This window comes from Stegastes partitus, unplaced genomic scaffold, assembly GCF_000690725.1.
Source record: "Stegastes partitus isolate 25-593 unplaced genomic scaffold, Stegastes_partitus-1.0.2 Scaffold2171, whole genome shotgun sequence".
Classification (NCBI taxonomy): Eukaryota; Metazoa; Chordata; class Actinopteri; family Pomacentridae; genus Stegastes; species Stegastes partitus.
In genome coordinates this window covers 60411-81931 of record NW_007579902.1, presented here as the reverse complement: position 1 = coordinate 81931, position 21521 = coordinate 60411, and the positions used below count along the sequence as shown (strand labels likewise).

At 42.0% G+C, this 21521-nt stretch overlaps 3 protein-coding genes across 3 annotated transcripts in view; all 3 read right to left on the bottom strand.

The window, feature by feature from the left end:
• Positions 1–1277: 1277 nt before the first annotated feature.
• LOC103374184 (guanine nucleotide-binding protein G(o) subunit alpha) lies at positions 1278–8004 on the bottom strand. Its single transcript, XM_008304224.1, has 8 exons — positions 7742–8004; positions 7561–7603; positions 4666–4807; positions 4222–4382; positions 4004–4132; positions 3788–3917; positions 3102–3255; positions 1278–3005 (listed from the first exon to the last, which is right to left on the bottom strand). Exons 1-8 carry the CDS (start codon positions 7857–7859, stop codon positions 2818–2820), a joined length of 1065 nt encoding a protein of 354 aa, XP_008302446.1. The 5' UTR covers positions 7860–8004; the 3' UTR covers positions 1278–2817.
• A 2876-nt stretch (positions 8005–10880) lies between these two features.
• tradd (tnfrsf1a-associated via death domain) lies at positions 10881–20844 on the bottom strand. The gene is made up of 5 exons (XM_008304223.1): positions 20788–20844; positions 16536–16689; positions 16143–16423; positions 13153–13300; positions 10881–11751 (listed from the first exon to the last, which is right to left on the bottom strand). Exons 2-5 carry the CDS (start codon positions 16684–16686, stop codon positions 11453–11455), a joined length of 879 nt encoding a protein of 292 aa, XP_008302445.1. The 5' UTR covers positions 16687–16689; positions 20788–20844; the 3' UTR covers positions 10881–11452.
• Positions 20789–21521, bottom strand: part of ogfod1 (2-oxoglutarate and iron-dependent oxygenase domain containing 1) — a 13774-nt gene continuing 13041 nt past the window's right edge. The window contains exon 12 of the mRNA XM_008304226.1: positions 20789–20898. Coding sequence (XP_008302448.1) covers positions 20789–20898 — 110 coding nt within the window. The remainder of the gene's footprint in view (positions 20899–21521) is intronic.

The window sequence follows — 21521 nt, the reverse complement described above, 5'->3', positions numbered from 1 at the left end:
AACATAGAGTTTCTTTAGAGAACCTTATTCTATTTAATGGGAATATTCTGGAGGATTAAAAAAAGCTTCCTGCTGAACTTTGCAGAACCTTCTCAGAATGTTTTTAGAACCCAAAAATCCCAGCTCCTTTATTTAACTTGGCATCACTCTGACCAGCAGTCAGAAGTGGCTGACTGTTCTATGGAGGCTAACCACGAAGCTGTAGCTGACTAGGAGTACCACAAATAAAGGAAGACTAATTACGCATTAGACACTTACTCTACTGCCTGTTTGTACTGCAGGTAACTGAGATCTTGGACTACTGGGGTCCTAACTCAGGCCCGTTGACGTGGCGGCTGACTCCGGCCGAGGTGCGTCAGGTTCTCGCGCTGCGAATCGACTTCAGAAGTGAAGACATCAAGAGGTTGCGACTGTAACTCAAGAAGCGTTGCGCTGGTTATCAGTGATGGCCGTGCAGGACCCACCTTGTGATGTTTTCCACCAACAATCCAGACTTCATCCATGTTTTTTGTACACAAACATGGGCGGGACACAGGGAGGAAAAAGTGCTGCTTGTTCTTCCAGAAAATGTCTGCTCCTCACCTGGCAGACGTCTGTATCGGCAGAGCGTTTAGGAACGTGGGTTTTGTAGGTAACTTCCAGGAATGATGGAACTGTTTCATGTTAATTGACTGTAAGCTATGAGAATATGAAATGTTTAATTAAAAGTGTAGGTCTGTAATTGTATCACGGTGGGAGTTCCAATCTTTTAACCTGTAACTGGCTGTGAGAAACGAGGACACACTGGGACCGAGCAGTGGAGCTCTGTGGCTGTCAGTGAAACAGAGCAGTAATGAACATCGTACCCATTAAACAGACAGAAGCAGGTCAGACAGCTGATCCAGCCTAGTCATTCAATATATGAATAGCTCCTTGTCTGTGATGATGGAACACTTTTAACCTAATAAATTGAGAGCTGCTGTGCGACGCCTCTGATCCCTGCCATCCGCCACATTTCACCAAGTGCTGCCCTATTGCCATGCTAGACCTGCTCCCAATCTTTTATACGTATTTCTCACACTAAATACAAAGCTGTGTTCACCAGGCAATGAAGCATTAAAAGTGGTCCACTCTCATAATGTTCAGCCTAATTTCCTGGTCTAACCTTAATTCTCTGCACAGATTAAAGCAGGTCAGTGTGTGTTAAAGCATTTTTGCGGAGGGGGAAAACGGCGCTGCCATCGTGCAGCGTGTCACCGGCTACCTCGCAATCAAGACTCAGACCACGGACGCAGGAGTAGTTAGGAAAAGTGTGGCTTTAATGTAAACACAACATTCGATTGGCTCAGCACAAACATTCCACATGAGAGCAACCAATAAACTACTGAATAGGATGGGGTGCAGCACAAAAACATTCACAGTAAAAAAAAAAATCTGGTATAATCATAATATATATATACAGTACGGTGCTTTTTTAAGGTGGAAATGGAGATAGGATATGAGGACTGATATGTGAAAGGTAAAGAGTATACAGGGATGGGAGGATGAATTTCTGGGTGCACAGGTGAAAATGGAGAGCTGTACTTTTTCCTCTGTGAAAAGAGAAACGTGACAGACGGGAGGCAGGGAGGGAGGGAGGGTGAGGGAGAAGGGGTGGGGAGGGGGAGATAATGGTTCCCTGTTCACTGATCAGGGGAGAAGAGGGTTTATAAAAAAACCTGGACTCCCCAGACAGAGGCTGCCTCAAATGATATTGTTCTCCTCGTGCAGTCTTCTATTTCTACACAGATTCACATCGAAGGGTCAAAGCACCACACAGAGAACAAGATGTCATTGGAGGGCTGCTTTCCACCCTCTGAACCGTAGACGACGGGTACCAACGCACCCCAGTGTTTCATGACAGGAAATAAATATGTGGCACGGGATTTCAGGAGGTAGGAGGAGGCATGTAGGGCATGAGGCTTAAATAAATAAATCATTCGATGATAATAAAATCTGTTAACTTAAATAATATAGTCGATAGTATGAGCTATGATTTCTGATCCTATTCCCCTATCTGTCGTTCTCAGATGGTTGGCACCGATATGTTTTTTTTTTTTTCCATTTTATTTTATTTTGAGATATCATTGGCTGATAGGTATTTCCTCACGCTACAGGAGGCCAATGGCGTTGGGCGGCCACTCTGAACAGAACAGTCCTCTCTTTCATTATGTTTTTGAGTAAAAGAGAAAACCGAGAGTGGAACAGACCTGCAGGCTACTCAGTCATGTGTGGGTCTGAAGGAAAGTTAAAATAGCCTCCTTCTTTCCATCCATGACTCTCAGCCATGAGCGCGGCACCTCCCCGACATCATCTCCACCTTCTTACACACTGCAGCTCTTCAAACGGAGCACCAGAGGCTGTATTCAGTACGGATATAAACGCCTCGAGACTTGCACATAAAAATGCCACTAAGAACGGGACAATATTCCACGTTGTGTTTGTGAACGACGCTCTTCGCATTACATTTCTGGGTAGTCAAGAGTTTCGCAACGCAAGGCCGAATAAACCCCTGGTGCTTCTGACCTTACCAGTTGTTGACACACTTATCAACAAAACATGAAACATTCAGCTCAAAAACACTTTTTTTTTTTTTTTTTAAAGACAAAACGGGGGTTGTATACTTAAAATAAGAGGAAAGGGAACAAATCATGGCAATAATCCAGTGTGGTGTCTGACGGCAGCTCTTTGGGTCCATTTGGACGTGTAGAATTACATATTTATGTGTTTAAGTATCATCAAAATTATCATTATTAACACCTCATACACTCCATGACAACCTCTGTGCTTGGCCAGGCCTCAGTATAAGCCACACCCTCTAAGGTTGTTTGCAATAATGATGTCAGTGACGGCATCAAACACTACCTGGATGTTTCCTGTGTCTGTGGCACAGGTCAGGTGACAGTAGATCTCCTTGTTGGGAGAGCGGTTCTTACTCTCAAACTGAACCTGAATATATGCAGTAGCATCGTCGTAAGTATTAGCACCTGGTGGAGAAACAGAGAGAGAGAGACCCAGAGAGCATGAAAGACTCGTCACTTTGCTTTTAGGAAGCCGATGGAGCGTGAAGGTGCGGGGCTCACCTGTGTATTCTGGAAAACAGATCGTCAGCGGTGACTTCTTGATCTTCTCAGCGAACAGATCCTTCTTGTTGAGGAAGAGAATGATGGAGGTGTCGATGAAGAACTTGTTGTTACAGATGGAGTCGAAGAGCATGAGTGATTCATGCATGCGGTTCTGCAGGAGGAATAAAAATAAAAAATAAAAAACAAACAATGAGGTTAGTGTTACAGTGAGGAGAGCGCCGGGAGAGGAGCACCAGTGTAATATGAACTATAAATCCTTTTGTCAACAACACCCAGTTTAAAGTGGTTTCTAGAGGAAACAACTATGATTGCATGGCTTTATCTTCCAAAGATTTTATTTTTACTTAATACCAGCAATGAACAGAACAGATAAACATTTTATGATAAAAAATATTTTTTCTTTTAAGCCAGCCTCAGGCTCTTTGGTCAACATAAAATATGTGTACAAAATATATTGAATATTGATTAATAATTTTACAGTTTATGCTTGTAGGATAGAGAATGTTGTACAGGTTGTATATAAATAACAGTTTGGGATGGATAAATCGCAAATGTGGTTGGACAATTTCATCAGTCTATAAATATTGGTTTTATGTTTGTTAGCTTTGTTTGTTTAGGGAGTTGTTTCCGCCATGAACTGTGCACCAGAGACATTCACACTGATTCAACTCAGACACACTTACAGTTGTTTCATCTTCATGGAGCACTTGGTCGTAGCCACTCAGAGCAACACAGAAGATAATGGCCGTCACATCTTCAAAGCAGTGGATCCACTTCTTCCTCTCTGACCTCTGCCCTCCCACGTCAAACAGCCTGGAAAAGGTTGGCAAGATGTTAATTCAGAACCTGAACCACCTCTTAGAGAGACCGCGTCATCCCGAGCTGCAGCGACGCGCTACCTGAAATGGAGGTTTTTGAAGGTGAAGTGGGTTTCGACGATTCCAGTGGTCTTCACTCGGGTTCTCAGGATGTCCTGCTCTGTGGGCTGGTAGTCGGCCGCCCCGATCCGGTCTAAACTGTCCAGGTAGCTGATGACAACAGGGAGGAAGGCTGTGGATTAGAACGGTGGTGTTTTTTTGGAAAACGCGGCCCTTTCTCGTGTTTTTGCTCTACTCACTATTGAGCAGAGTCGTTGAGCTGGTATTCCCGGGCGCGGTTGAAGCACTCCTGAGTCCCAGCATCGGCCCATACACGCTTCATAGCAGTGAGGAGCTCTGCAGAGTACGGCTCTGTGTCCTCCATACGACTGACCACATCACAAACCAGCTTCGCATCGGCCTGGACGAGCACATTTCATAGGATCAGGGCGAGAGCAGTAAGATTGTATCTGTAGACTTTATTTATCTTCTACTTAGGCGTATGGTGGCATTTTAAACTATGTTAAACCATTATACTCAATGATTTCCTTCAGTGGACACTACAAACTGATTTCTTAAAACAAATTTACTACAATCCAATCCCCTGAGGGACGTCAACTAGACGTCATGAACCAAACAGACGCTGCGATTTCTATCAGTGCAGACCTGCCTTAGCGCTATCACATCTGGAGAGTAACACTAACTTTTCGGTCTTTGTCTCCAAACTCGATGCCCAGTGAGTCCATGGCTCGAAGAATGGCTGCCAAGCTCTGGATGGTGTTGCTGTAGACCACAGGCTTATACTGCTTCACATCATCCCCAGAAAAGCCATCTTCATGGATAATCCTGCATGCGTACAGAGACATTATCAGAGAAACACAAGCCTGGACTAAACAGAAAAAAGTCGCACACGTCCATATGGTCCTAAATAACTGTCTTTTCACAATAAAAGCTCCACATGTTCTGGATTTTTCTGTGTGTGTGTGTGTTCGAGGGGGATTTCTGTCTTTTTGGTATTAAATCAAAACCATAAATCGCATTGTCCTCTCTCACTTATTCCTACCATCTCTACCTTAAATCCATCTCTAAGTGTGGGTGTGTGCATGTGTGTGTGTGCGTGTGTGTGTGTGCGTGTGTGTGTGTGTGTGTGCGTGTGTGTGTGTGTGTGTATAATGGGGCAGAAATTGATCACATCCTCAGTCTGTGATCTGTAATTGGGCAGTAATGTGATATTTAAGCCATTAATAATTTATGCTGAGCGATGGAGTGGAATGAGGCAGAGCACTAATCAATCACTACTACACAGGACTCGACACAGTTAAATTCCTTATAATCTGTTCAGCATTAAATTATCCATCGGCACATTCTCACCCTGACTGAACCTATAACCTGAAAACTGACCAGTAATCCACATCTAAACTTTCAAAGCAGCTTCCGCGTCCTCCTCCTCTGCGATCGGGTGATTGATATACGATGGGGGGGGGGGGGGGGGGGTTCCGCGTCCTCCTCCTCTGCGATCGGGTGATTGATATACGACGGAGGGGGGGGGGGAATAAATAACGGATGATTGTTTTTATATATTCGTCTCATCTGTTCGCATCGTGAATCAATGTTTTATTGCAGAGATCAGCCCCCTGGCCTGAATCTCCGCCGCCATCATAAAAATGTTATGAAATAAAACATTAACCTTCAGGGAAAAAGGAGTAGAGGAGCAGTTTCACACAGCAAAGGCCATTAAACATTTGAAGACTGCAACTAATGATTACATTTGCTTTGCCTAATAAATATCAGAAAACAGTGGAGAATATGCAGTTTGCTGTCGTACACCACAAGTACAGAAAGAACACAAAACATGGCCTTCTGTCCATCAACCTGCTGATCAACAACTGTGACTTTTGTTTACGCCAGGTGCATGTTTCATCACCTCCACTGAACATCTTCTAGGAAAAGAGGTGATTTTATTTTAGATTTTGTTTATTCAGTGGATGCAAAATGCTAATAGTGAAGTGGGATGAATGAATAAGCCATTGATGTTTAAGTAATGTTAAGGTTGTAGCCGACAATTGCTGTTATTTTCAATTGATTTAGAGACTATATTCTGGATTCATTGATAACTGACGTCAGAAAAAGTGAATATTTGCTTTAAAAAGGATTTTTAAATTATTACCAAGCTTGTAAATGTAACGGGTTAATCGTTGCGGTTTCAGCTACATGCGTTAATAATGAAAACTTAACTGGCCAATCACAGTCTGAAAACGGAAAAAGTATAAAAATAGACATCAGTGACATTTCTGCAGCTGCAGCTGACTCGCACGGTTAGTACGACAACACCTATCAATGAAGCTGCTCCTTGTTTATTCATATAATCCATAGCACTGTGCACATCATTACTCCTCCATCACTGCAGGTGACGTCTCCGGCCTATTTTCAGGATGTTAAAATTGTTCCTGTCAACATTGTTTGTGGCCTTTTAGTCCCACTCCCTCTTCTTTTTTTTTTTTTCTTTTTTTTTACAATGCAGTGAGAGTGAAACTGCATCAGGTGTAGTTTCACTCTCATTGATCAAACCAGAAAAGAGACCCTGGGTGGTCACACTAACCTGCACTGTGTATGGGATGATGATGATGAGGATGATGATGATGATGATGATGATGAACAGAGACATGTACAACACCTTCACTTTATGACCCACTATGTGTAGTAAAACCCACCCATCTGCTGCTGGCTTAGGCTCAAGCAAGCCCTGAGAGTGTTTGCAAACACTCTTTGGCCCAGTGTCTTGAGTTCAGGGCAGAGGAGTGAGTTATGGGCGACCAGAGACCAGGCTGGGTAATGAGGTGAAGGGAAGAGGAGGAAGCAGGGCATGGAGGGAGGGTGCAGTCAGTGCAGTGCAGGAAGGAGACACACGGCGCTGCTCCCCACAAACACTGGGAGAGAGATGTTGCACAGGAGGAAATATACAAAGGAGCGTTTCTTTTCCGCACCGAAACATCTAGAAACTTAACTAAGAGCTTTTAGAGGAAACAACAACAGTGATTTAAAACATCAAAGAGTGATTTGGCTTAGACAGGGGAAGGTTTAGATGCGGTTTTAGAAGCCATATTTCTGCGTAAATCCGCTTTATAGGCAAAGTACTCCCGGCGATATCGGGCACTTAAAGCCATTAAGATTAAAAGCAGAGGTATTCACTAATGGAGCTGTAGTGACCTCACTGTAATTCACACACACACACACACACACAAATGCACACACACACACACACACACATACACACAAATGCACACACACACACACACACACTGAGGAAAAACACCCACACATCCCCAGTCGCACACTCCCTGTAGTCGAGTAAAACCCTCGTTAACTACATTTCAGCACCCAGGCGGTGAACAGCACCCTGGGACGCACCGGTGCGGCCTCCGCAGCCTCACTGTCGGTCTGCAGGAGGTGCTCGAGTCACCGGCACTCCTCCGGGGCTACGGCCTCTCGAAACATGGCGGCTCAACCTGCCTTAGCACAGATAGGGGAGGCGCAATCTCGGGCCTTTCACTCCGCCCGTGCCTGAGCGGGTCAAAATGAGCCAAAAAAGGAGCACTTACTTCATCTGTTTGACGATGGTGCTTTTGCCGGACTCTCCGCCGCCTGTAAAGAACGGAGGGCAGAGTGAGAGCCGGCAGTGAAATCAGTACCACGGAGAGCACCTCCGCCCCATGCAGTCCCACCACAAGTAAACCGAGCCGAGGCGCAGCAGCCCCGCGGCCGGGGAGGCTCTTCTCTTACCGAGCAGGAGCAGCTTGACGTCCTTGGCGGCGACCAGCCCGTCCTCTTTCAGGTTTTTCTCGATGGCCTTGCTCCGGTCCAGAGCGGCGCGCTCCTCGGCGCTCAGTGTACATCCCATGTTTCCAGGCGAATGAGCAATCCCGTCGTCTCCCCGGTCCGCCCTGTCCCTCGCCGACTCTCGGTCAGTGCGTTGTCTCTCGCTCGCTCTCCTCCCGCGCTGTCTGCTACAGCATTAGGCCCGGATTGAGGGCAAAACAGAGCCGGGATCCCGAATCGGTCGTCTCTCCGCGACTGTGTGCGTCTCGCTCCGTCCCCTCAGTCAGAGGGGGTTGGGGGGTGGGGTCGTTGTGCTCGAGCCTGCGGGGCTGGGGTTGTTGTTAGGTGGGGAGGGGGGTCTCGAGCTCTCTCTCTCTCTCTCTCTCTCTCTCTTTCTCTCTACAGGGCGGCGCTCGTGATGGTGATGATGATGATGATGACAGCGAGCGCGAGCGGTTTCATCGTATCTTTTCGCGCAGGCGGGAGGGGCGCGAGAGGAAGAAGAGGCTGCGCGAGACTCACCTAAACGCAGACAAGCTGGCTGACGTCAGAGCAGCCGCGAGCTCTAATCACGTCCGATGAAAGATTATTGAAACGACAGAGCCGTTAGAACGGAGCACCGGGCGCTCGTGCCTCGCGACGTGTTGGCCGTTAAAAGCAATTAAAACGCCCCAGACTACACGGTCACCGTCTACTCCCCGGGTCTGCATGACGTGTAATCATGTCAACGACGAGTAGGCCTGTAACACACACGGTGGTGGACACTGACTACTACCTGGCGAACATGTAATTACACAAATATTACAGCAGGATAGTCGCAGCGATTTAACCAACAACGATCACAGAAAACAGGGAGAATCATTGTCTTCTCCAATAAAAATAATTAATAAATTAAACAGGAACGTTAAGGGAACCTTGTGGGAACGTTCTCCTAAGGTTCCATAAGTTCCTGTTTGCTAGGATCAGTTTTCCACAGAAACAAAAACCCAACAAAAACCAGTAACGTCCAGGGAACCTAGAAGTAACATTTGCTGAAGGTGCCTGTTTGCTTGGATCATTATTTTCTACACGAACAAAACAGGAACATTTGGAGAACCTTTAGGGAATGTACCATTAATATTCCCCGAAGGCCATTGTTTTCTACAAAAACAAGAACATACAGGGAACCTTCATGGAAAATTCCACGAACGTTCCCTTAAGGTTCCTGTTTGCTAGGAACCTTGTTTTTTACAAAACCAAAAACTGGAAAACAGAAACATTTAAGGAACCTTCTGGGATGGACAAAATACTTTGAGTAAAAGTAGAGTAAAAATACTCTATTACAAGTAAAACTAACATTTGACATGTCACTGAAATGTTGGCAGTGAAATATAACCTATGTCTGATATCAAAGAGTAAAAAAAGTTGACATAAAAAAAAGTGATTTTACCAATTATTCCTTTTTATTTTATCAAAATTTTTAAACTACAAAATTATTAAAGTAATTACAAAAAAAACAAAATAAACTTGGAATTTCTGATGTAAAATAACATTAAAAACTTACAACTGTGATAATTATAAAATGTTGATATATTTTTTTGGAATTAATACTTAAATTACATTTGCAAATGTATTTGACATTTCACAAATGTGCTTTTTATTTAAGAGAAGAGAACCCTTAAATTCAAGTTTGATACTGTAAAAAAAAAACTAACTATTAAATCCAATTAGTGACAGTTAATAGAAGAAGTAGTATTGGTTCTGTCATTTTGCATAGATTTGTGTGTTAAATGAGAGATACAAATTAAGTTTTGGGTTAAGGTATTTGTATAAATGCACTTAGTTACATGGAATCACTGGTAATCAAATCAATATCAAGTAAGTATTTAAAAAAACTACAAACAATGCAACAGAATGGCCCTCAGTCAGTGGTACATTTTTTTTTTTTTAATATTATAAGAGTTTAATTACTGGTACATGTAATTCTAATGTTTTAGCTGATGTAGGTGGGGTGGATTTAAACAAAAGTGCATCATACTTTTTTTAAAATGATGACAAGTTTTGCACATAAAAACTTAAAATGTGCAAATTAACGAGTGACTATCGCTGTCAAAAGAATGTAAATGAGTAAAACGTGCAATACAGCAGAGGGGGGAAATAGGAAGACTTAAGTGTGTACAAATTATTATTGCATTAATCACTTTGCACTTATGCAGACCATAAGCAAACATGTAATGAAAGTAATCAAGGACATCGACCCAGCATCTTGTACAGCCTGGGTCACAGACAGGACACAGTGTGATGCAAAATTCAACCAGCAAAACTCCACACACCCAAGGAACCAACCGGCAACTAATGTCTAAATTAGAAAACAAAAAATATATATATTTAATTCATTTAATTTTGGCCCCTTACTTTGCTATATTAAAATGTATTTAGCCACGGTGTATGGGTACGAACTGTTAATTGTCTAAATGCAACAACGTGAAGATATTTAATGTTAAATAACAGCTTTAGGAAATCAACATGTGTGATATATCTGTCATCGTAGACGCCAAACTCCTCTTTTTGTCGTAAACTCACAAAATTACCAGAATTGTTATCGAGGACGTAACCTCACTTTCGTCAGCGGTAGTCGTAGCCAGAACACACAAAAAGAGAAACGTGTATTTAAATAACTTATACAGCTGTCAGTGTTGGGGGTTGTGGACATAACATATAGCAGCAATAAGTGTTTGTGTGTGTGATAAAAGCTTCTAATCCACACATCACATCTGGATGGATGGTCAAGTGGAGTGAAAAGGGGGGGCTGGGCTTTTACAGTGGACCCTGAATGAAGCCATCAGAGGAGCTCGACTCTCAGCGAATCCCCCTCCGTTTGACAGCCGAGCTCAGATAAAACCTCCACGTACACCTCAGCCACAATCTCCTCCTCCTCCTCCTCTCCGCCCCGAAACTCGCACAACGTGACTCCGGCAGCCATAGACACACAATCAGCGACAGCATCAGCAATCAGCAGTTCAATCATATGAGCTCGTGCACGTGTGTGTGAGTGACAGCGAGCGATGGCACAAGAGGGAGGGAGGATTAACACTAAATTATACCTGAGGGAATTTTGACAAAATGATGTTTTCAGTTTTAATTACACTAATGCATCAAACACAAACATGAAGCCTTTTTGTACAACCATTTAATTTGCATGCACCCATTTTGTAGAAAAAAAAAATCAATAACCTTCAGTTGTGCACTCATTAGAAACAAGACCCACTGGTTCCATCTGTAAATTGACTTATAGAGCAGAAATATAAGAGGTACATGATGAAAAAAAAAAAAACAGTTTATAACAGTGCATAAAACTCGTGACAGCATATTTTTTGAACAGTGATGACAGTGATTTCATCTAAATGAAAACAATTATCAATAATACTAATAACTGATAGGCGAATCAAGATGTGAAACACGCACTTGTCACAGATCTTAGCATGCGTTCACATGACGTGTGTGAAACATGCACACTCACACAAAAACACACACTCTCACACACACACACACACACACACACACAAGGGAATGATTTTAAATGTGAGATGTCAATCAAGAACAAACACACTGTATACAAAAGCAGGCAGGTCACGGTCAGCTCTCCTCATGCGGAGAGGACCTGTCCACCCCAGTTTTCTCGACTTGCACACAGAGTTACTCTCGTGGCTGTATGTCCAGAATATTTTCAGCCAGGCTGGTGAGTTTGCAGTCCTCCAGTGCTTTGACCAGTCGGCTCAGCTTGGCCGCCCTCCCCTCCGCCTGGATGAAGCGGCTGAGCAGCTGATAGGCTTGCTCATACAGCCCTTCTCTCTCGTACTCATAGGCCAGGTTGTCTATGGCTGGACCCTTGAGAGCGCGGCAGTTCTTCCCCAGAGCCCTCCCTACGTGTTTCCACTGACGGCCCACTCCGTTAGAAAAGCTCTGAACATCTGTCGCCGTCAGCATTCGGTCCTCTGGCGGGCCACAGGATAAAGGATGAAGGCAAAAACATTAATACAAACTGATATTAATTGTGATTACATAAACTGTGCTTCACAACCAGATGAATATGTAAACATTAAACATATCTTACTCCTCTTAATCTTAACGTCCACCAACAGGATTTTCTATAACCTACTCCTACAATGTTGTTTTGTGAACAGCAGCTATTGCTCAGCATCTTTTTCAGTGATTTAATGTCTTTAAAGCATTAAAACGCTGTTTTTTTTCTGGCCACTTGGTGATGAAAACACAACTTTCATATAACACATAAAGCTGTGACATGTTAGCATGCTGCTATTTAGACATTGAGCTGTTCCAGAGATACATTAGCATCATTTGGAGTGAAAGAATGAACTAAAACAGGAAGCCAGAAAACCAAAACACAATTTGCTCCACTCCTCACTCCACATCACACATTCTGATCTGAGTCATTGTAAAAATGAAAATACTGATAAGTGCAGCTTTAAGACTGTTCATTTGTTTAACTTGGCAATCAGGTGTCTTTAATAAAGACAGACCTGTCAAAGTCTCTGCCTGCTCGATGCTGCTGAGAAATATAAATATCACTGGTGGCATATTTTCCCTGTTTCCCTCAAAACCACTAACGTTAAATTACAAACCCCAGGAGAACAACAACAAATTAATATGTGCTCGTGTATTTTATTTCAGTGGCTGGACAGCTCTGTTTTATTCCATAGCTTGAGGCTTAAAGCAGTCCCTTTAAAAAAAAAAAAAAAAAAAAGCTACCACATCTCACCACATTGTTTAATTTTTTTTATTTCAAAATTGGTTGACCTACTGTGAAATCAATCCAAATATGCAAACCAAATACATTATCTGCTGGCATTAATCCCTTCCTATAGACTGGCCATCAGTTTATAAAAGGCTGGATTAGACAATCTGCTGAAAAACAGCACTAAATTCATGTGCTGTCAGAAAACAGTCAGTCAACAAAGGTCTGATAGCTTCTTGCATTTAACAAATTGCTTTTAGTCTGAAGACCTTCAGATATCTGAGGTGAAGGACTCCTTCCAGAAGATGAGACACCATCATGAAAGAGTTTTAGGTCAGACAATAAAACCTTCAGATTGTATGCAATAATGACACACTGTCGTAAAAAAAACAAAAAAAAACAAGCTAATGCTCATTTTGTGGATTATACGTACATAACAAGGAAGTTTCTTATGGATAAGAAATGATCGAATTTGTGTGTCTAGTGTTAAACGAAAGGCCTCTCAACAGAAGCAAACAGCTAAAGTAAAGCCTCAAATCTAATACCAATGCCATTTTAATTCCTGCTGCGACTCCTTTTAGCTAAACGCCTGCCAAGAACAAACCACATAAGAGTGTAAAGTATGATCGTCGGGACTCACCGAGCACTCTGTTCTGAAACTTGAAGCAGTTGCTGGGGACGGGAGACTCCTCCTGTGTGATGGTGGTGGACTGTGGGGCAGAACCGAGGGCCTGGTTCTGCAGCTCCAGCTCCAGATGATCGATCTCCTCGTCGCGCAGGCGCTCAGGCTGCAACAACCAACATCACTTTAATGGAATGAACTGAATGAAAACTTCAAGCTGACTTTACCCTGTGGGAGCCACGTGAGAGAGTTCACATTTAATGACAGGATTTAATGACTGTGTGGTTTCTCTGCTCTCGCCCGTCCTGTTATTCTTCTCACCTGCAAAGACATGTCCGACTGACTAAATCCCATTCACCCAGGAATAATACAGAAATAAATACTCTCTACAGAATGTGTTATACGCTGATCTTTGCTGTTAGTTACTCTACCATTTAACTTAACAGACAAGGCTACTCCACAACACATACGGCAGTCGATGTCAGTCAAACTGTGACTTTAAAATGCCATGGTGTGGAAAATGTCAGAGGATGTTCAATGCTTTTTTTTTTTTTTTTATTAGTGAGGCTTTGGTACTAGACCTTCATCAGGCAAATAGTTTGATACAAAGGGAAACCATCTCAACTAAGGAGTGGCTGTAATTCTGCAGCCAATGAACTTACTTCACATACTGCAGGAAGGCATGAATTACAAAATATCCTTCCACTGAACGACAACCTTCAATAACACACAGGAAGGAAAATCAGAAATATAAGCCAAATATTATTTACTTTGCATTTACACTAAACTGCAACTATCATGAAGAAAGTTCATAAAAAAATAACTAACCTAAGTAGATAACATTCAATATAGCAAAGAAGAAAGGTAAACACCCGTCTCATTTTCTGCCATTGTAATTACTTATCCAGCCATCCATCATCTACACACTTAATCCTCACTAGGGTCGCAGGGGGGGCTGCAGTCTATCCCAGCTGACTTATGGCGAGGGCAGGTCGGACAGGTCGCCAGTCTATCGCAGGGCTACACTTAGAGACAAACAACATTCACACCTTCGGACAATTTAGAATCACCAATTAACCTCAACATGTTTTTGGACTTGTGAAAGGAAGCCGGAGAACCTGAAGAGAACCCACACTGCACGGGGAGAACATGCAAACTCCACACAGAAGGATCCCAGTTCCCCCACCAGGACGTGAACCGGCAACCTTCTTGCTGCGAGGCAACGATGCTACCAACTGCTCCACCTTGCAGCCCCGTAAATATTCATTTATTTCTTCATTTTTCGTTGTTTGTTTTTCATTTTCTCTTGAATCCACTTTAATCTTCTCCTCTCTTTTTGCTTTCTGTTTCCCATTTTATGTTTGACCTCCCTCTGTTTTGTTCTACATGTTTGAAAAGCAAATAAAAAGATAATTGAAAAAAAAAGAAAGGTAAACATCAATAATGAATCATCTCAATAATACATTTCATCCAGTATAACATATACATACAGTCAGCATCGAAGCCTCTAGAATCCATGCAGCATTATTTCATATATAGATGAACACAGTCAACAGGTCAGAGGTCAGATGGATTCTGGACGCTTCGGTGCTGATTTGTCACTATTTGCCTGGTCTAACACCAAAACCTCACTAAGAAATATATATTTGCAAGTTAGACAGTGTGTGGGAGTCTGTTTGAAACTTGGTGGTTGGTATTGACCTTTATACTGTCGGTAATTTTCCATCAGTCAAGCATGCCAACAACCACAGTGAACATCAGGTGGCATGGTTGTGAGACTTAAACTGAAATAACTGAAATTTAGACTCATGTGTTCACAGCAGAGCAGGCTTCGCTTTCAGGAACAGCTACAATGATAATGAAGTTGTTTTGTTGTTAAAAATATTTTTGGGGGCTTTTTGCCTTTATTTAGAAATGAAATAGTTTTTACGTAGCTTCAACACTAAGGCAAAAAAAACTTGAATTTAGCTTCAACTGGTGAAGGCTGGTACCAACTACCCTGGTTTCAAGACGTCTGAACGCCTGTTTACATTCCAGACATGCTGATGGGGTACGCTCCAAATCGGAACCAGCACAGTGCCAGTTTGCATTGCTGGGTGTGGTTTCCACTTCTCTTCTATTCGCTGCACAGTACACGTGCCATTCATGCCACGTATGCTTTGCAAGAAGCGCACTGCTGGCACAGTTTTGTGAAGCTCATTCAAACAGAAACAACTGGATTCAGAAAAGGGGCATTATCTTCACATTTAGCTTGCAACCAGGTATGTTCATGAACTACAGTTACCACCTCACAGTTGCATGCTCTCGCCACTCAGTCATGTAGCAGCTTTACATTCATTTCTCCTTTTGTTCTTGAGTTATGGGGTTGTCTGATGGGCAGAAAAGTGCAGGATATTATGAAGTGAAGCTAACCTTTGACCTTTTGGATGTAACATGTCACCACTTAATCATTTTATCCTACAGGACCTTTGTGTGAAATTTAGTCATAATTAGCACATGGATTCTTGAGTTATGGCCAAAAATATGTCGTACAAGGTCAGTGACCACGGCCTCTGACCATCAAAATCTGAGCACTTTCATTCTTAAGTGGATTTTTGTGCCAAATTTGAAGAAATTCCCTTGAGGTGTTCCTGAGATATTGCATCCCCGAGAATGGGATGGATGTACAAAAGGATGGATGGACAACCTGAAAGCAGCAAGCCTCCGGCCACAGCTGTTGTCCACACAGAGGCATAAAACAAAACAGCAGGTGTGGATGAGATGAGGCGCAGATGTACAGATTGTTCTAAGCCAACCTACAGCAATAACTCTAAAATTCTCTTATTTCCTTGATCAACGGGAAAATGTTAACTGCAGCTGCAACATTTGTCACTTAATAGTGACTGGTTAGACCGAAACAGAATCACCTAACGTGACACAACGTCAGCCAAGGACCTGTCACCTGAAATTTTAAATACTGCAGCTCCATTTAAAATCAATAAACAGCCAAACACAAACATCAAGTGCACCTGTGAGAGGTTGATGTGCTGCAGGCAAAGATCCAGCTTGTCCAGGCACAGATCCAGGATGTGTGTGCTGGCTTTGAGCTGGGTTTCCACGCTGAACTCTTGGGGCAGAGCAAGAAGCCGGCAGGCGTGTTGGGAGAAAGACTGACGCACGGCTCCTGAGCTGTAGCTCTCCAGGAACTGCTGACATGCTGCCACATCCACAAATTTCACCTCCACCCCCAGGAAGGGATCAGCGTCATGGACCTTTAGGATTTCATAACCACCCAGACCTCCTGCAGAGTCTGACCATGGGAAACACTGATTAATGGATGTGGCATCCCAGAAAAGGTTTCTTCTATGGTAATTAGTGTACAGTGATAGAAATGTGAAATAGATCCAATCAAGAGTGTTCACCTGTAAGTGTCAGCTTGATGACTTTGAAAACGATGAATTTTCCCTGTTGGTCTTTGTAGAGTGAGAGCAGATTTACACCGGGCCACAGCGACTGCAGAAACATGACCGCACATCCCGTCCATGGCCCTCCATCCACAGCCTTGTCCGCCATTCTCTGTGCATATAGTTGAGACAAACAGTAAAGTTCCTTTTCAGAGTTACAGCACATGACAACAGTGAGTTAAGGCCGAGATAGTTTCTCATTAAGTATATCTGTGCTTCCTGTATGAAGAATCCCATGAAACTGAAGAGGAGGAGCTTTAAGTTTGAATGAAACAGGCAAAAAGTGAAGATCTCTAGCATTTACTAATCCAAAGGAGCATTTATTTTTGCAGTTTTTTAGTCCTCTCTGTCCTCCGGGGATGTCGAGTTTCCTCATGCATATGAATTTGTAAACCTTAAAACTCAAACTTGTTAGATTATATGGTAACATAACAAACTAGATAATTGTAAGATTGTCAGTTTAATCACCTGCCCCTCCATGTGCCAAAGTGCCCCCATGTTGCTCCCACTGGTGTGTGAGTGTGAATAAGACACACAGTGTAAAGCTTTGTGGAACCAAGCCCAGGTTTAAAGGTTTGCAAACCATTTCATTTAGTATTTTTCTCTGGTTTCTGTCTTCAGAATTTCAATGTATCAGAAGTTTCTCTATGATAACGTAGTGGGCTCTGGAAAATTGCGTTCTGCATTTTTGACTATTTTCTGAAACATTTTTGACATAAATTAACCCATTTGTCTGATTTTTTAAAAACAAAATAATCCCTTTATGATATGAATAAAACAAATGTGGTGATAAAAAATATACAAGCTCACTTGCACAACTGTACTGATGTCTATTTTTGAGCTTCTGATCAACTGGTAATTACACATCTGCCTGTGCAGGGAGAAGCTACAGTTTCCAACCACCTCTACCCAAACAGGTGCCTGGGCCAGTGACAGCTAAAAACTGCTGTTCTAGTGTTCAATGGTTATTGTGGCCTCACTCCACCTTATCCTTTTTACCCGAGCCTCCTTTTGAAACCCTCATTACATAAAAACATGTTTAATCTCACTCCTCCCCTCCCCCAGTCCAGCCCCTAACTCCTGTACTCTGCATGAACCACCGAAGCCTGCTCGCTCTCTTGGTGCTGTCTCCATGCGCCCTGACGGGGAGCGCTATGCGTGGAAAGAGCATCCTCTGAGCTGGATTATATGAATGTCCTTATATTTCACTAATACACAGTATGCTTGCTGACTGGGTCTACAGGAATGTCCACAACTTAGCCAGTATGTAATTATATGCCATCCTATCTACCGGTACTCTGGAAGTATACTGTGAGATTAGTTGACCAGCTGTATGAGGATTAAGTGATCATCAGGAGCTTAAAATATATCATTTATCTTTTGCTGCCAAAAGGCAACCTCTAGTATTCCCTGGACAGCTAGTCTGATGTGTAGGTAACAAAATATTGATTCAAAACATCAGGGCTCCAGACTGCGCACTTGCGAGTGAGCGAGTTAAAAATTTCAGCTGGTCACATTGGTGACGGTGCATGACGATCATGAAGCTGTATTAGTGTCACTGTAACCAGCAGCTACTGTGGTAACCACAGTGGTGACAAGCAGTACTTTTATAACTTTGGTGTACTGCAGTATTTACGCATAGAAACGTGGTCTTCTCATGAAAACCTAAATGTGTTTTTTCCGCTCGTCGAAAACCCCAATTCTAGAAAAAAATCACTCAGTTTCATCTTGAACAAATGTGACATTAGAACGCCCTCGTTTACTCTTATCAAAGTAATTCTTGGTCACACACCAGCCTGAGAACACTGCAGCCTGCAATGTGGGGAATTTAGGGAACATCGGTAAACTGTAGAGCCTATCAATGAGAAATAGTTCAGCAAGTCATATGTTTTGCCTGTGACAAGGTGGGAGGTGCGACCAAATGAGAAAGCTGGTCGCACGAGTGCTACCAGTGGAAAAAGTTAGTCTGGAGCCCTGAACGTGCTTCCACAAATGACTAATTTATTCTCTTCATGATAGTGCAAGTTGACCTTGTTTCCGTTTGTTTTGAATTGTTGTCGTCAGTGCTTTAGACCTCCAGATGTATACTAAGCAGACCTGAGGACGATGGCTTGAAATAAACTATACAGTACAATGAAATGAAATAAATTAGAGCACTACAACTAGGACTTTGTTGGTGTCAGTTAATCTGTTATTTTTTGTTAACAAATCATTTAGTCTAGAAAATGTCATAAATTCAGATGTTTTCAGGTATGATTTTTTTGGCACCCCCCCAAAACATTCAAAGAACCCCCTAAACAGATGTTGAAGAAAAATTACCAGCACAAAATTTTAAAAAATAAATAAAAAAATTCATTATCTGTACTTTATGTGGGTCTATCTCCCCAAAAAGGCCCATTCAGAGATAAGAACACCCATGAAATGATTCATCTCACATTTATCAATCATCAAAATAAACATCACTCCGTCCATCAATCCATAAATAAATAAATATACTCATAACAGACTTTCAAGAGTAATGAATCGTTTACTCAGCCCTCATATCCTCGCAATTTATTGGCAAATACACACAGCTTTCCTCTAAAATAAAACCTTGTGTTTACAGCAAAGCTTATAGCTGTGAACCCAAACATGTCAAATGTGTTGCACACTTTGTCGAAATGTAAACTAAATGTGCAGGTACGACACACCAGGTGCTTCCAGTTATTCTGAGTGATTACATCTCTACTCTTTTTATGTCTGAATTATACAACACCAAGTGCCTGACAAACAAGAGTGTCCTTTGGTTAAGGTATTTACTGAGTCATTATTTCCAAAAGTCATAAACCTACTGTGTTTTTAATTTCAGATTCACTTTGACTTGCTTCTTTGCTGAGCTGCATATTAGAGAGAGATTTTCCTCAACAGTACAGTAACTGAAAGATGTTGTGTATTTTGTCTCCTGCTGCTTACAAGTTCAGAAGGAATCTCTTTACAGCCAGTATGAGCAAGAAAAGCAAATACAGTGATCAGTAGTTTAATGTACATATATCTTGTGTATAATATACATACACAAGATAGAGCTATCCAGTTACTGCTGAGTTTTGTTTTGCAGTATTTCTGGAGATAAGACTTTTTTGGTACCATTTTCTGGTAAGGCAAATTAATAAACATTTTCGAAACTGTAACAGATATATTAATGATGAGCAATTAATTTACTAAGGCTATAGTTTCGTTTCAGCTACATGCCATCAAAAAGATAAAATTTTTATCAGATTGTCAGCATTACACATCTTTCACACTCATTTATTCCGTTCATTAGAGATGCCTATGACTATCCAATGCACTGTTTGACTGCTAATTTTCTCAAAAAGGACCTAAATTAATTTCTAAACTGCTAATCAACATTTGCATACGCAGGCTTATTATGGTATAATGATTTATGAACCTATACATTGAGTCTAGCTATTAATATGCCTGAAAAATTCAAAATGTGAAATGTTAATAAGTCAAGAAAGTCTACTGCTTGAATACTTTGCATCAGTGTGTCATGTTTAAATGAAACGTTTAGTTGATAATATGATTTCCGCTCAATCATAATGAATGCAGGTGAACCATCAGTAGGTACTCAGGTTTTCACATGTTCTACTAATAATATTAATATTATTTGCAGCTTATTAACTCTGTTTAAAGTTGCCTCAGCAGAAAGCAGTACTGATTGTAATAGTAAGTCTCAGATTATGCTTGAATTTTAACGTTGTTTTAATGTCAGTGCCAAACGTAGCTACAGTTTTAACAGCTGTGCTAGCTAAAGAGGTGGTTGCTACGCGACCTAGACGTGCACGTACAGGTGAATTTCGGGGCTAGAGGTTAGCTAGCTACCTGCCGCAAAGTGTAAACTTTTATCAAGAATTCAACAACTGTAGTTTGAGTCAGTCAAACGGAGACAGAAACCGTCTGTTTTAAAATCTCAGGGCGTTTTTTTTTAGTTGAAAGGATGAACATACAGGACGTCAGTGGTTGGAATTTCTGAGAGAGCAGCTCGTGCTGGAAACCTCACGTACAGTAGATACAACTGCCGTAAAACTTCGCTCACTCTGCGACCGAACACCACCGCTGAAGAGTTCCCAAAGCCGCTAAAAGACGCGGCGGCAGACACACGCGGTTTCTAACCTGTTGTTGCTTGGTTTTGCTGTGAAGTAAAACTTGGTTAAAGTCGGCACAAACTTACCTTAAAACTTTGTTGCAGTGCTCGGTGACGCTTCCTCCTCTGGGATCACACCCACCGACACACTGAGAGCCTCCAGGCCTCCTATTGGCTGAGAGGAAAGCAAAACGCGCTCTGATTGGTGGAAACCGACATGCCGCTTGGGGAGAAATCATGACGGGAAGGAAGTGGCTTTTTTTTCCTCTAATGCAGACACTCATTTGTGGGACAAACATCACAGTACGGGTCTTTACTGTCAGCATTTCTCTCCTACTGTTTTGTTGACTGAAGAATGATGACTAATATATGGGCTAAGGTTGATCACAGTTGAAATGCGACTGCTGAACGGTCAATCAACAGTTTGCTGTCAGTTTTAAAGCCTATATTGATTATCTCTCCTTTTCTGTGCGTCCCAAGTGTTTCACTTCTTGCAGTTGCAGTACAGATTGTTTTATTCATGTTAACAGCTTCAAAGGAGCTGCTGGGGGGGGGAAATCAAAGCTTGCAAAGAGATTTTGTTTGCTGTAAAAGAAATTTGGGAAATTTTAGCTACTTGCTGAAATGATTAAACAGAAAATTGTAAAATAAATAAATAAATAAATAAAATAAAATAAAATTTTCAAGCAAACACTTATTGGCTAAACTACGCTAGAATATACTAAAGTTTGAGAGTATTAGCCATATAAATAATTTACATATCGAAACTTTTTTCTACTTTCTCAAGTAAAATAGAGTAAATTACAAATCCATCCATCCAT